The 15883-nt window shown below is 37.8% G+C and overlaps 1 protein-coding gene across 1 annotated transcript in view; it reads left to right on the top strand.

Annotated features, from left to right (window-relative positions):
- The window catches only part of LOC122735668 (probable C-mannosyltransferase DPY19L1), a 130581-nt gene that overhangs the window by 47300 nt on the left and 67398 nt on the right, over positions 1-15883 (top strand). The window contains 2 exon segments of the mRNA XM_043977402.1: positions 3276-3367; positions 7105-7204. Coding sequence (XP_043833337.1) covers positions 3276-3367; positions 7105-7204 — 192 coding nt within the window.

Here is a 15883-nt window from a genome sequence, read left to right on the forward strand (position 1 = left end):
ATCCAAATGAAAAATAGTAGAGGGCAGTGTGAAATATCTTCTTGGAAAAACAGCTGACCTGGAAAATAGATCAAGGAGAGATAATTTGAAAATTATTGGACTACCTGAAAACCATGATCAAACAATTAGCTTAGAGATGGATCACTAGCAAACATTCTGGCAAATCTGTGACATTTTACATTTGGTCAGCTTAGTGGAGCTTTATTTCCAGTTTTCTGAGGACAGCTTTTATTTTTTTAAGTGCAATTTGGGGTTTTTGAATTTAAAAAATCATTGAGACTTCACAATAAGCATACAACTCTTTCCCCCCAAGAAGAGTATATTCTCCATATAAAAGTTAAGCAACATTACCTAATATGTAGACTGTTGTTGTTTGTCCTTTGTTCTTTTTTGTTTGTTTGTTTGGCGGGGCAGTGAGGGTTAAGTGACTTGCCTAGGGTCACACAGCTAGTGTCAAGTGTCTGAGGCTGGATTTGAACTGAGGTTCTCCTGAATCCAGGGCCAGTACTTTATGCACTGCGCCACCTAGCTGCCCCCTGTCCTTTGTTCTGGGAAGAGGACTATGACAGATGTCTGACTTGCACTGAATTGGAATTAAGCAAGGATGGACTGTGCAGAGTTGCCAGCATCACTTTCTCCTCCAGAGCCATCTGGGTCCAGTGGCAAGATATGTTATGAAGACAACTGGAGAGGGCCCCAGATGTTTAAGACAATTAGGATTGCCCAGGATTCCACAACTAGTAAATGTGTGAGGTGAGATTTGAACTCGGGTCCTCTCAACTCAGGGCCAGTGCTCTATCCTCCTGGCTGCCCCATATAAAATGCAACTATGAGGACAGATAGATTTTCCTCTCCTCTACTTTTCTCTCTATTGTGAAGTGATGCTATTCCCATTCTTCTTGTGACTTCACCTGTGATGTTTCACAAATGAACTTGTGCTCATGTTGGTGTTTCTTTTGACTGCCATGTCTCTCTGTCTGGCAAGGAAATCAAGCCTTTTCTGGTTGAGCAGGTTTTGACTTGTGCTGGAAACTTATTTACTTGAGTTAAATTTCTTTAAGAAAATGGTGATAACCAGAGTTGGGGTTTTATTTGCCAGTTTTCATTGTTCAGAATCATTAGCTTGTTTGAAAGGTTAGGTTGTAGCTGTTATGTCGTACAGTGTTTTTTTCCTTTATTCAAAAAATTTGGTACTGTATTTGACACTTAACCCCAAACAGTAAAATTCTGACTATATACAAGCAGCTGATTATGAAATTATTCCCTTGTTGGAAACTAGTATTAACTGCTTACTCATTCCAGTATTCTTATCCACAATGTAGTACATTTTATGATTTAAAATTTTTTTCTTTTATTTTTATTCATGTCCAGGAACATGAGGCTTCTGTGCAGTCTGTAAGTCTTTGATCTCTTACAGTTCTTAAATGCAACTTATTTATATTTTCTGACATTTTTTTTTTACCATCCTGCCTTATCTTTCTACCTTCACAGTGAAGTTGCCAAGAGTCATGATGTATATTCTGACTTGATTTGCAGGATCTTCTCCACTTTTATTTCTTTACTTTTTCATCCTCTGCAGCAGATGTTTGTGCTTAAGCTGCAGTTGCTTTATAGTTATAGTTTCTTTTCGCTTTTGCTCATTCTGAGTACTGCAAGACAAAATGATTCTGCAGGTATTCTTGTTGCATGTGGGTACACGATGAAATCAATTCTTCTATTTCCTTTTTGGAATGTATTTATTCGTTGTGCCTTCTGGTTTCCTGATCCCCAAAATGCCAATATGTATGATATGGTATACAATCAGTGGTCACAGGACAAAGGTCTCACATTTAGAGTAGTTACGTTTTTCAAAAGTAGACTAAAAACTGGGTGATTCTTAGTGCTCTCTGTCCCCTTTTCTAACTTTCTATCTCTATGGAAATGTTTTTTATGCTTGATCATTGCCTGGCTTAGCTCCAGTTTTCTGTACAGGGGCTATCACAATCACTTTTCTGTTTTTAGCAGGAGTTACTTCTAGGCCTGATATTTGACAGATTTCCCCATTTTAGCCTGTCTGACTCCAGGTGGCCTGTTCCTGGCCATTTTGCCCTACTTGGCTATCTTTTCTTACCAGGAAGAGATGTAACTTTGCCTCCTTAGCTTTTTTTTAAACTTAATTTTTAGACCATTTTTTGTTATCTTTGTCTTTTTTCCTTTCACATTCAGAAGAAAAAACTGAATAAAATACATAAATACTTAATATAGCCATAAGCAAAATTCTAAACCCCCACTCCCCCCACCCCAGTCGCATGAGTCTGCTGGTCAGGAAGGGTTACATTCAGATCCAGGTAGTTTGTATGTAATTGTTGCTTTTCATATAACTACGAGATTACTTTGCACTTACTTCAGACTCATAAACCCTAGGTCAGAGCCTGTGTGAACGTGGACTATTTACACTGCCTCTTTGGGCTGTGGTGCCTTTACCCTGGAAATTGGGGATTCCCAATGACTTTTACTTCAGAAGGGCTCTAAACTCCTCAGCAACTGAAGATTCTTGCCTAAGATCTACTTTTTCCCCTCGATCATTAAAGATCACATTTAACTAGTCAAAATGGCTTTTAAAGAAATTATTACAGTGGTTTTACAGTTTAACAAGAAAATTTGAAATTTTACATTACACTTTGACAACATTAGCTTTTCTCGGTTTTAAGCAAATTATACCAATTCTTAATGTTCCATGTAATTTTCTTAATTTATCTTTTATGAAGATTTTACTTGTTGACTTTGAGAGAACCAACCTACGCTTAAAATATCAGGTGTATTTTTATATATTTGTTCAGTAATTCACAAACACATTGATTATTTTAAGAGAGTTTACAAATGCCAAAGCCTCCCTCTGGAATTACCAGTGATTTCTGCCAATGTTTGCACTTGGTATGCGTGGACTCCATTGGTCTTAGCAGCTATCTAATCTGACATATCTAAGAACAACTCTAGGCAGGTTACAGACCCTAACCGTTTAAGCCCATAGCCCCATTTCTGGCCCTCTTGCACCAGTGACACTAGCCCTTTAGTTGGCCTGATTTTCATTGTTCTCCTGGCTCTGTACTTTGTATTTGTAGAACTAAGTCTTGATTTTCTAGGACTGGGAAACTTAACCTGAAGAGCCATGCTTAGGATGTAATATAGTTATTTACTTAAATTATTAACAACCTTATGAGTCATGATTTTTGCTGAGTATTTGATCATTTTAAGTGTAGTAAAACATCATAAACTAACCAGTTTATTGTTTTCAGTCTACACGTGTGATGTGGACTCCACCCCTCCGAGAAAGTTTTTCATACCCATTCCATGTACTTCAGATGCTGCTTATAACTCATGTTCTCAGGTAATTTTCATATAACTTATTGAACAGACTTGAATTTCTAAGATTCTTGTTTATCTAAAAAGTTTGAACAAAACTTAGATAACTCATGTATTATTTATAAATGGAATCATATTATCAAAATGAATTAAGAAATGGTAAACTAGAAGTATAGTTATTTACACTAAGATAATCTAAGAATTAGATTAAGAAATAATGTCCTTTTGGGGGCAGCTAGGTGGTGCAGTGGATAAAGCACCGGCCCTGGATTCAGGAGTACCTGAGTTCAAATCCGGCCTCAGACACTTGACACTTACTAGCTGTGTGACCCTGGGCAAGTCACTTAACCCCCATTGCCCCGTAAAAAATAAAGAAAGAAAGAAAGAAAAAGAAATAATGTCCTTTTAAAGCTCATTATACAAAAATGTTTTTTTCATGTAGGTCTCATCTTTTAGCTATTCAATTTTAGTAGGTAGTTCCTACTCTTTTTGCTTGTGAGTATTGCCTACATTATTTTTTAAGAGTATCTTTTCTTGCTTGTATCAGTTTTTTCCAAGATAATTAATTGGGGTGGTTTTTCATGAAACATCTCTAAAATCTATGTGAAACATTAATGACTTTTATGCAAATGTCTTGACTATTTTTCAGAGATAATTTCATAGCAGGCAGTAAGGGTATTTACCAAGTGTTTCTTAATTGTGGGGCTCTGTGGAAGTTTTTATTTTCCCCTTGTCCTTTGAGTGTAAAGAATGGAAAATACATGTTTTGGGTGGCATCCAATACATTCATACCATAAACATTTGAAAGTTGTGGAGGCCGAGTATAAGTCATACAAAGAGGGCCGTTAGGCAGGGCCATAGAGCACCGAGTGCTGGGCTGGAAGTCAGCAAGACTCATCTTCATGAGTTCATTGAAACTAATCTCAGACACTTACTAGCTGTGTGATTCTAGGCAAGTCACCTAACCCTGTTTGCCTCAGTTTCCTCATCTGTAAAATGAGTTGGATTATATTTGCCAAAAGCCCAAATGGAGTCACGAAGAGTCAAGAAGGTTTTGACCTCCTCATGACGGATGTATGCTCTGGGTGCTTTTAATGCCTAGATCCGTTTTTATCTCTGAGAAGAGGAAGTGGTGATGGACACTTGGAAAAATATTTCAGGATGATATTGGAGTCAGGGCATCTGTTCCCTGATAGAGGCGTCCTGATTTTCTAGGAAGGAATGTTCGGGTGGATATCAGATTTTCAGGTTCCTTGTGGATCAGGCTCTCTCTGGCCTGCTATTTAATTTAATTAAATTGATTGAGGAGGAGGGGCAGCTAGGGGGCGTAGTGGATAGAGCACCGGCCCTGGATTCAGGAGGACCTGAGTTCAAATCCGGCCTCAGACACTTAACATTTACTAGCTGTGTGACCCTGGGCAAGTCACTTAACCCCAATTGTCTCACCAAAAAAAAAAAAAATTGAGGATTTTAAAAGACAATGATACAAAGACAAAAATAAGAGGATCTTTCATTTGACTGGGGCAATGATATGGACAGAGATGGAAATATAGAATCTATACAAAGTAAATACTGAGTAAGGATGAGAAAGATTGGAAGGTAATAGGTAAGGCATGGCCCGTGATTAATCTGTGAAAGGGAGCCTGGAATATTGGGAGGTGGAAGGGGTGAGGGGAAACATTTCAGGTAGGAGGCGGAATGCCATGTGAAAGGTAATTGTGCAAGTAAAATCTACCAGGGAATATAGGTTCAAACCACATTGTAAAGGACTTCAAACACCAAACAGAGTAGTTTGTGATTTTTCCTAAAGGCAGTAGGGAGCCACAGAAACTTATTTCTTGACTGTCCAGGAACAAAGACTGCGGAGACATCAAGGAAGAGGAGGACTGAAAAAAAGGCCATTGGATTGAGCAGTTAAGAGGTTATCGGGACAGACTAGAGCACAGGCCAGGGGAGTGGAGAACCTGCCCCTCCTTAAATTGTAGCCCCCGAAGCTAGGGACAGCGCATCTTGGAGGCAGGGCCCCACTTTAAGAAGGAGTGAAAAGCCAAGAAAAAGAGGTTATTGGCAGCTGTGATGGAAGCAGTTTGGGTTGCATGGCAGGGCCTGCAATGAATGAGCTTGCAAAGGAGTGGGAATGACAGGTGAAAGAGTGATAGGTGTAGAAGTGGAGACCACGAGCACGGATGGCTTGTTCTAGGAGTTTGGGTGTGAAAAGGATGTGGGCGTTAGGATAGTAGATGGCGGGAGAGAATGACAGTTTTTTAAGAATGAGGTGACACACGTTGCTGCAAAGATGGGGGTTCACATTTGTAAAGGGAGTTTCCTCTTTGAGGGGTCTCTGTGTTAACAGAATCGTAGGTTTGGACCAAAAACAAAATAAAAGCATATATGGGTGAGATTGTGATATTTTGGTTAATTCAGAATTCTGTTTAACTTATTATTTTATTAACTATATAATGAAATACTATATATATATATTTACCAAATGTTTATTAAACACTTGTAGTGTCTAAGAAGGAAGGAAACAAGCATTTATTAAGCACCTACTGTGTGTCAGGAACTGTGCTAAGCACTGCACAATTATTACCTCAGTTGAGATAATTTTATGCTAATCATACATTGTTTAGATAAGACATTCCTTGTCCTCTAAGACAGAATATCACATAAATGCAATAGAGAAATGTAGTGCAATGTGAGGTTTGTCAGAAGAGAGGATCTTTACTGGTCGGGGATCAGGTAGGTCTCCTGAAGTTAGGAGACAGCAGGACAGAAAGTAGTTCTGTTTGGCTGTAATGTGAGTATATGATTAGACAGAGAAACGAGAGGTAAGCCTGGAAAGACAGGTTGAAGCAAAAGGATGGAGACTTTTGGACATATGTTACTCTGTGTCTTATTTAGGGGCTATGGGGGTCCACTGCAGGTTAAGTAGAGTAGTGATGACCAGAGCAATGCACTAGGAAGAGCATTCAGACTAACGTGAAGAATAAATGAGAGGATGCACTGTCCAGGCAAGCAGAGCTATGAAAACGATGTGAATCTGAATTAGAGTGGTCATGAGATATTACGGAGATAAAAGGAACAGGAGGTGGTAACTAGGTGGGGGGAGAGGCAGAAGCCAAAGATGGGTCTTACGTTACCAACCTGGGTGCCTGGAAGGATGATGATCACGTCATCAGAAAGGTAGATAAACTAAGGGAGGCTCACGTTTTAGGGGATAGATGGCAAGTTCAGATTTGGAGATGGTGAATTTGAGATACTGGTGAGACCAAGTCGCCATATCCAGCAAGCAGTTGGAAATATGGGACTGAAGCTTTGAGGGAGTGGTTAGAGGTAGGTGGAGCTTTTGATCTGAGAGTCATCAGCATAGATCATTGAAGCCATACGAGTAGACAGGGCTCCCGGAAAGGGAGGGAGTTTAGAAAAGTGAGAGAAAGGAGCCAAAGGTCGACTCTTGAGAAGCGTAGGAGGAGACTGAGGTACAAGTAAAGATGGAAGGAACAGTCAGAGATAGGAGAATAATCCTGCAGTGCCTAGGAACCCAAGGGAGGAGAGAAGAGCAACAGAAGATATTCTGTAGGTGTAAAAGCCAAATTCCAAGAGTGTGAGGAAAGAGTGATGAGGATGTGCCTCAGAGGAGTAAGGGAACAGGAGAAGGAGCACAGGAGACTGTCACAGGATTTACATTTTGGTGTTCGTCTTGCTGTCTCCCTTTGCATTAGAGATTGCCTGGCTAAACGTATTGTTATTCTCTCTTTTAAGGTCTCGACAGAATTGTAAGAAAGACTTCATTGCACTCATTGTGTCTAATGTTGCTTTCATGCTTCCTTGGCAGTTTGCTCAGTTTATTCTTTTTACACAGGTAAGATGATTTTAATTGGATTTAAGTTCACATACCATGTGCTCACATATTTAGGATGTGTTGTGCACATAGGAATTAAAAGAATGTGCAAACAGCAATTAGTTACAAAGTTAGAAGTATTGTTTTGGGGGTATTAAGACATGTCACTGGGGCAGCTAGGTGGCACAGTGGATAGAGCACCGGCCCTGGAGTCGGGAGTACCTGAGTTCAAATCCGGCCTCAGACACTTAACACTTACTAGCTGTGTGACCCTGGGCAAGTCACTTAACCCCAATTGCCTCACTAAAAAACAAAAAACAAAAAAAGACATGTCACTGACATTTATTTAGCTAGAGAAGTGATACCAATAGCCAGCATGCAAAATGTACAACAATACTATATTAATTAAATTATCTTAGAAAATTCTGATTGAAAATCTACATGTCTGTGTAATCTTTATTGAGAATTAACTGCAGCCCTCAGTGGCCATCCCTACACTCTTCATGGCAGGGAAATTTTGTGGTCCAATTAGGGGCAAGAGATTGTGGGTGGTGGAACTCTGCTGGTTTTAGAGACTTTACAAGTAGGACTTTTTATTCCCCACAGGTCAGTAGAGAATATGTGGTCCCTGATGATGGGAGGGGGAGGAGACAAAGGCACTTCTAGTAAGGTTTCTTAGCGCACGTTTGCTGTGCTGCTGTAAATAATGGCTTTGGCCCATCATGCGTTAGCAAGTAGCTCTGCCGGGGAGGAAGAAAGGCCTGGACATTTGCGGTGAGGAGTGTCACTTCCTGATCTTCTTCATTGCTTCCTGGCTAGCTGACCTGTTGGAGAGAGTGGGACTGTGACCTCAGTGTCCTGGAACAATCTGTCCAGGAAAGACTTTTCTATTCCTCACTAAGGCACGGTGTGTGTTGATCATCAGCACTTCCCCTACCAGGGTAAAGGGCTAGCATCGAGCTTCCTATCAAGGCCTCCTTATTCCTCATCTTGTCCTCTTCCTACTATACTGTGCTACTCATCCAGTTCCCTCATTTCAGAGATGGAAAACCAGAGGCTCAGGGGGCTAAGACTGGACTACACAGGTCTTTTAACTCATTGCCCTTTTCCCCTTGAGGAGTCTCCAGACGTGGGAACTCTTCATGGTTGAAAAGGGAAAAGTGATGGTGGTAGAGTACAGATCCTGAAACTAAGCAAAGCCCTATGTGTAATAAAGATACAAAAGGTATTATCAGCTGAGAAGGCTGGGAATCAATGGGAAAATGAACCTTTATAAATTTGCTAGATTACATTCAATCTGTAAAGCCAGGGATATTTACAAAAGTAGAATTCTCATTTCAGATTTCAATTTCAAATTGGGAGAAAACAGAAGCAATTTTCTGCTAATGAGAAAATATTCTTTAGATAATTATGGTAAAACTGCTTTCAGTTTTGAGGAAGGTTTTTTTGTACAGATGACCGTTACAAAAGAATGAAATGGTGAAATCATACAACTTTTGTTCCTTCATATTGTTTCTAATGGCACTATAGAAGTTCTCTACTATGTAAGAAAAGAAATACATTGAGGTTATTAAGAGAATTTTTTATTGTAACATAATACTTGGATTGTTAGATAGAAAAGCAGTTATGGGAAAGGCAGCATCACCATGCAGTAGAAAAGCACTTGACTTAAGAGTAAGATGATTTTTCTATTCTTGTGTCTTACTGACCTCCCTTTGGATAGCAGGTTTCTTTTAAACCCTAACATGAAAGGATTGGACTAGATGATCTCTCACGTCCCTTGTAGTCTTGAAATGATGTGATTATGATTATTTTTCTATGATCAGACTACGTTTGGTTAATTTCGCGTGTTGTGGACAATTGTGTAGTAACATTTTCACTTCTGCATTTAGTTTCATCCCTTACCTAGGGAATCATTTTATGTTTGGTAACTAATAACCTCAAAAGTTTAAAACAGCTTTAGCTATCCTAAATAATTTTATAACAATCCACTATTGAATCAGCAAATATTCATTAAACACCCACCATATATCAAACACTGGGGGGTACAAAGACAAAGAATGAAAACATCTTTACCTCCAAGGATGTTATATTCTGAAGGAGGAAGGGAAAAAGGATACCAAAAAATCTACAGAGTAAATAGAGTATAAATACAAAGGAGTTAGATTTAATGCAGTTTGGGAGGAAGAACACTAGAAGGTGTGGGGATCAAGAAAGGTTTTATAGAGAAAAAGTTCTTAACCTTTTTTAGGGTTGTAGACTTTGGCAGATGGCTACAAATTCCTTCTCAATCATGTTTTTCTGTGCATAAAATAAAATATATAAAAGTGAAAATGAAACATGATATTAAAACAAGTTCACAGACCTCAGATTAAGAAACCTGGGTGTAGAAGATGTGCATGAGCTAAGTCTGGAAAGGAGAGAAGGATTTTGTGATGCAGACTTGAGGAGAGAGTACAGTCTAGGCATGGAGTAGACGTGGCCAGTGCAAAGGCCCAGAGGTAGGCGCTGGAGGTACAGAGAAAGAGAAGGCCTTTTGTTCTGGGAGGGCTGGGTGATGCCCACTGAGACTGGAAGGATAGGAAAGGACAGCTTGTGAAGAATTTTACAAGAGAGACAGAGGAGTTTATATTTGAGCCTGCCGGGATTAGGGAGCCATTGGAAGTAATGGGGTTGGAGAGTTATGTGGACAGATTTATGTTTAAGGAAAGACTCAGGGATAACAGCGTGTAGAACAGCCTGGACTAGGGAGCGAGTTAAAGCAGTGGGGCCAAGGACAATGAGGGTCTGAACCAAGGTGGTAGCTACGTAATCATCAAACATTCTCATTTTTTAACAAAAAATAAATATTAAGTTCCTTGTAGGTAGATGACAAGATGAATGATAGAATCAGCCAGACAGCTGAACACACACACACACACACACACACACACACACACTCTCTTTTTGTATTTTGGTGAGGCAGTCAGGGTTAAGTGACTTGCCCAGGGTCACACAGCTAGTAAGTGTCAAGTGTCTAAGGCTGCATTTGAATTCCTGACTCCACAGCCAATACTCTATCCACTGCACCACCTAGCTGCCCTAGCTGAATATATTTATAAGGAGTTTACATTGTCCTTGGCCTGAGGGATTCCAACAAGGCAAGAAGGAATGGTGCTGAACTGAAGGATGGATCAGAGGGATTCCTTAGAGAGGCAAATGAAGCAATTATGCAGTTAGTTTTATAGTACGCTCAAAATCAACAAGTAGCATTATTTTATGGGACATTTGGTAATCTTACTGCAGTTCTCATGACAAGTATTTTTTGAAGCCATTGTGGACAAAATTATTTACATACTTCAATTTCAGAAGACAGAGGGGGAGAAATTATATAAGTTATTTGATAAGATCCTGAAAATTAAGTAAATATACAAGTTCATATTTGATGGCTTCATTACAAAAGTGGGATAGGTGAGGATGGTGAGAACTATGGTGAACTTGTCAGAGTAAGAAATGAGTCCAGAGACTTACAGACTGTGCAAAAGCCTTATGCCCATATATAACATGAATCCTTTTTCTGACAAAAGAATCAGCAGATGTTGTACCTTATGAGCATTGAATAATGGCATAAAAATGAAATTGGCTATATTTTAAGTTAGAAAATGATAGACTTTATACTTCTTAGGTCAAAGGTCAATAGTAGAGTAAAATAAGAAGAATAAAATGAGAAACAAATATGACATGCTACTGGATCAAATTAATCCTAACTTATCAAACAAGTTATTGATAATGAAAAATAAGATTTGAGTGGAAGAAAGGGCATTGACACTGATTTTAATAATTTTGTACAGATGTGTAACATGTAAATGAGTTTGTATAATGAGACTAAAGGAATCTCCAAATGTTTAATCAGAAAACACTTGACTTACTTGCAAAGAGAAGAGAGATGGCGGCCATGGGTAACACTAGTTTGGAGTATAAACTCATTTTAAGTGAGTTTAGGTAGGACAGTGAAAAGAGCACCAGACCTGAAGTTGGGAAGACATTAGTTCAAATGCAGCCTCAGACACTTATTAGCCATGTGAACCTAATCAAATCACGTTACCTTTGTCTCCTTCAGTTTCCTCATCTGTAAAAGGATAACATTAGTACCTAGATCCGAGGGTGGTTTTGTGGATAAAATGAGATAAGAATTGTAAGGCATTTTGCAAATCTTAAATTGGTAAATAAATGTGAATTGTTAATTACTATTCCTGAGAAATGTGACATTTAAAATCTAAATGTGTTGTCTGAAAAATCTAATGTGTGGTCAACTTCAGTTAGAATATTTAGCACCAGTCTTTGGGCATTAGACATTTATTAAAGCATACTAGGTATTAGAAAAAAGAGAGCACATGGAGTTAAGACAAGGCCTCTCTAGCTTAGAGTTCCAGCCTGGTCTGCTTCTTCCTCAAGTCCTCTGCCACGAGCCGCTTCAACCACTAACTTCTTCTCAGACTGAGTGTGGAAGCTTTTTATAGGTCCGGAGCATGGGCGGTCCTTACACACTGCTTCAAGCTGATTGGTTAGCATCATCCAAATCCATTGGTTCACTGGACTTGAAGGTGGTCTCCAGCTGAGTTCAAAGTCCATAGCTTCTGAGAACAATACCTCCTTAAGGGCCAGCCAGGTGTGGTTACAATCTAATTAATGAAGTAGGCTAATCAGCAAAGTCAATCACTCTCACTTAATTCAATCAGTTTAGATTAATCTCCAGGTGGGGCCTTTGAGTATCTGCCAAATTCCATTATTTTCTCACAGAAAGGTATTGGGAGACTATGAGTAATATTACCCCATAAAACAAATAGTAGTGGATATAATACAAATTTCAAGAAAGTTTTGTTAAAAGCACAAATGAAGTCATGCCAAGGGTGTTTCAGAATCCAAAGAGATGAAAGAAGCATTTGAAGGAAAGTGGAAGAAATCTGCAAATTTTTAATAATAAACTTTTCATTATTGAGGACAATACAGTCACCACACTTGAATTCAAACATCTTAACCCTGATTATGCTTTCAGAATTGAATAGAGATTGTACCAAATAAAACATAAGAAAAAAGCAGTTGAATTAGAAAGTACATGAAGAGATCTATGGTGGAGGCAACACAATTGTGAAGGTGTTAATGGATTGATTTATGCGAGATGGGTTGGAGGTGAGAAGGACCACACCAAAGTCATGGAAAAAGACTCAGACCTTTTAATGAATCAAAAAAGGCAATGGAGAGAACATCAGCAATTACTGACCTTAAATCTACTTTCCTAACAATATAAAAGTTTTACAAGAATCGTCTAAACATTCATCATGGGCACCATTGATGAGATTATTAATGAGAAGGCAGGCTTTCACAAATGATCTTCCATAGTAGACATATTTAACTTTACGCACTTGACAGAAGAGGCAGAATACTAGATTCTACTGTATTTAAATATGTATTTATTATAAAACATTTGTATAACAAAATAGGCCCTAAAATCCCTTCCAACTAGGTGTCTCCAGTGCATACTCAGCATTATGCAAGATTCCTTGTAAGATGGTAAGAGAGAACCTTGTTCAGTGGCCCTCTGATCATAAATGTTTGATATGTATACTTGATGAAGATGTTCACGGTGATGGAGGAGGTCAAATGTATTTTAAATTGAACATAGATCACCTTTGGCCGATGCTTCTGTTTGCAGATGATGTTGTCCTGCTTTCATCAAGCCCTGGGACTTTGTGAAGACTCCTGGAATAGATCCAGAATCCTTCTAAGGTGTATGGCTTGGTCATTTAAACAGGAAAAAAAATCTAGTGGGTGAAGAGTGTTTCTTACCAGATTATGACATGCATTTGAGAGCTTTTCTGTTAAATAAGACAGAAGATGGATTGGATATTCCGTTCAGGAGATTGCAGAACTTTTGTAATAACCCCATACTTCTCCCAGAAATAAAAGTTCATCTTTGTAATTCCAATATTGCATGGCGTCAAGACTTGGAAAACAGCAATTGAAAATGAATATCACATAGAGGACAATAGGCTCTTTTTGATTGTGAACAAGCTGCAACATAGAGATCTTCAAAGTAGGACAGGAAAATTATGTTATCAAGGAAATGAATGATTAAAGAAGCAAACGTCTTGGTCATGCATTTAGAACATAGGCATATTGCCCAAGTGCTATACTGATATCCTTGAAATGTTAGAAAGTGAGATAGACCCCCAGCATATTAGGTAAACCCCCTCATGCTTACAATCTGCCTCATTTGAGGAAACATGCAAATTCATAAAGTCATTTGAATTTTGAGTGTCATATGCTGTTGAACAGACAACCTATAGACATAATTTATTGCTACATATAATTTGGACAGACACTGTTTATGAGTGACGAATGGGGTTCAAAACAACTTCAGAAGTAGAATAGGCTGGATTGTCTTTGGGCATTGTATGATACTTTAATTTTTTAAAATTCTGAACTTAAAATACAGGTAAAATGAATATGCCCACGTACAAAGTGGCAGTCTTATTGCTTGCCCCCTTTCACTATTATCTGCCCCATTAAAAAGAAAACTTGAAAATTATTTTTACTTTATCTTGTAGGTATATTCAAATAAAACAAATTCCTCTTATGCATTTTTTATTCTATTCTTTGAGTCTATCACCTGTCTCCCAGGAAGTGTTAGCATGTTTCATCATCAGTCCTCTGAAATCATCATTGCTCATTTAATTCATCAGAGTTCTTAAGTCTTTCAGATTTGTTATTTGCAATGTTGTTGGTGCATAAATTATTCTATTTATTCTACTTGTTTTACTTGGCATCAGTTTTATTCAGTTCTTGCCAGGATTCTCTAAAACCTTCCCTTTTGTCATTTATTATGGTGCAGTAAGATTTTATTAAGTTCATATAGCATAATTTGTTCAGCCTTGTAAATTTATGGGCGCCTCTTTAGTTTTAAGTTGCTTGCCAGTTTTAAAAAAGCTTCTACAAATTTATTGTATATTTGGACTTTTTTCCTCTTTCTTTCATCTCTTTGGGGGTATAGTCCTAGATAGTTCACTGACTCTGGGGGTATAATTATAAAATTCTAGCTTGGATGGACCAATTTAATGTTGCTTTTTGTTGTTCAGTCATTTCAGTTTTGTCTGACTCATCGTGGTCCCATTTTGAGGTTTTCTTGGCAAAGATACTGGAGTGGTTTGCCATTTCCTTTTCCAGCTCATTTTATAGATGAGGAAACAGAGGCAAACAGATTTAAGTGACTTGCTTAGGGTCACACAGCTAGTATCTGAGACCAGATTGAAACTCAGGGAGATGAGTCCAGCTCTAACATGCATCATTTTGCCAATCTTCTCACATGCTCCTGCAATATTTGTCATTTTCCTATTTTTTTTAGCCATCTTTGCCAATCTTTTAGCTATGAGATGGAACCTCAGAGTTCCATCAGAGTTTAAGTTCCATATCTCTAGTCATTAGTGATTTGGGCCATTTTTTCATGTGGCTACTTAAAATTGCCTCTTCATATCCATTGACCATTTATCTATTGGGAATGGTTTTTGTTCATAAGTATTTGAATCATTTCCCTCTTTATCTTGGATATGAAATCTTCATTAGAGAACCTTGCTGCAAAGATTTTTATCTCATCTATCTCCCTTTTAATTTTAACTGCATTATTTTTGTCTGTGCAACAACTTTTATTTTTATGTAATAAAAAAATCCATTTTTTTCTTCTATGATCTTCTCTATCCCTTGTTTGATCATGAACTCGTCCCCTAGTCATAGTTGTAAAAAGTATTGATTTGCTCCTCCTATTTGTTTATGATATGACCGTTTATATTTAAACCATCTATTTATTTGGAACTCAGTATATGATATGAGATATTAGTCTTTTTCAGATTTCTGCCAGACTTTTCCAGTTTTCCCAGAAGTTTTTTGTAGAACAGTTGAGTCCTTCAGCTAGTAGCTTGTGGGGTTTTGTCACATTCTTTACAACTATGTTAATTTACTTTTTTTTTTTTTGTGTGTGTGTGTGTGTGTGTGTGTGTGTTTATATAGATAGATATAGATATATGTATGTAGGTATGTAGATACATGTGTATGTGTGTATGAACTTAATCTGTTTCGCTTACTGCTATATTTTATCTAATATGAAATAATTTTAATGCTTACGGCTTTGTAATAAAATAGGAGATCTGGTACTGCTAGGTCCTTTAGTTCCCCCATTTTTTCCATGATTTTCTTTGAGCTTCTTGACTTTTTGTTCCCCTTATCAAATTTAGTTATTTTTTTCCTATCTCTTTAATCATTTGGCAGACAGAATGGTTTTGTATCAAATACATTTAGATTGTGTTGGAAATTACATTATCACAGTCTAAACATTTGCAATTAGTTTAAGTTTATATTTCTGTTAAGAGAGTTTTATAGTTTTATTTTTACTTTATTTTTTTCAGTGTGGATATTGGTCAGTATACGCCCAAATATTTTAAACATTTTATATAGTTATTCCAATTGGATTGCCTCCCTTTATCTTTCCCTCTTGGACTTTGTTGGTAATATACAAAAAAGATGATAATTTATGTAGGTTTATTTTATATTCTCCATAATTGCTGAGATAATTAAATTTCAACTAGTTTTAGTTGACTCTTAACATTTTCTAGGTAGACCATCAAATCATCTACAGAAAAGCAATAGTTTTAGTTTTATCTTTCTCTGTGC

The sequence above is a fragment of the Dromiciops gliroides genome, chromosome 1, assembly GCF_019393635.1.
Source record: "Dromiciops gliroides isolate mDroGli1 chromosome 1, mDroGli1.pri, whole genome shotgun sequence".
NCBI lineage: Eukaryota > Metazoa > Chordata > Mammalia > Microbiotheria > Microbiotheriidae > Dromiciops > Dromiciops gliroides.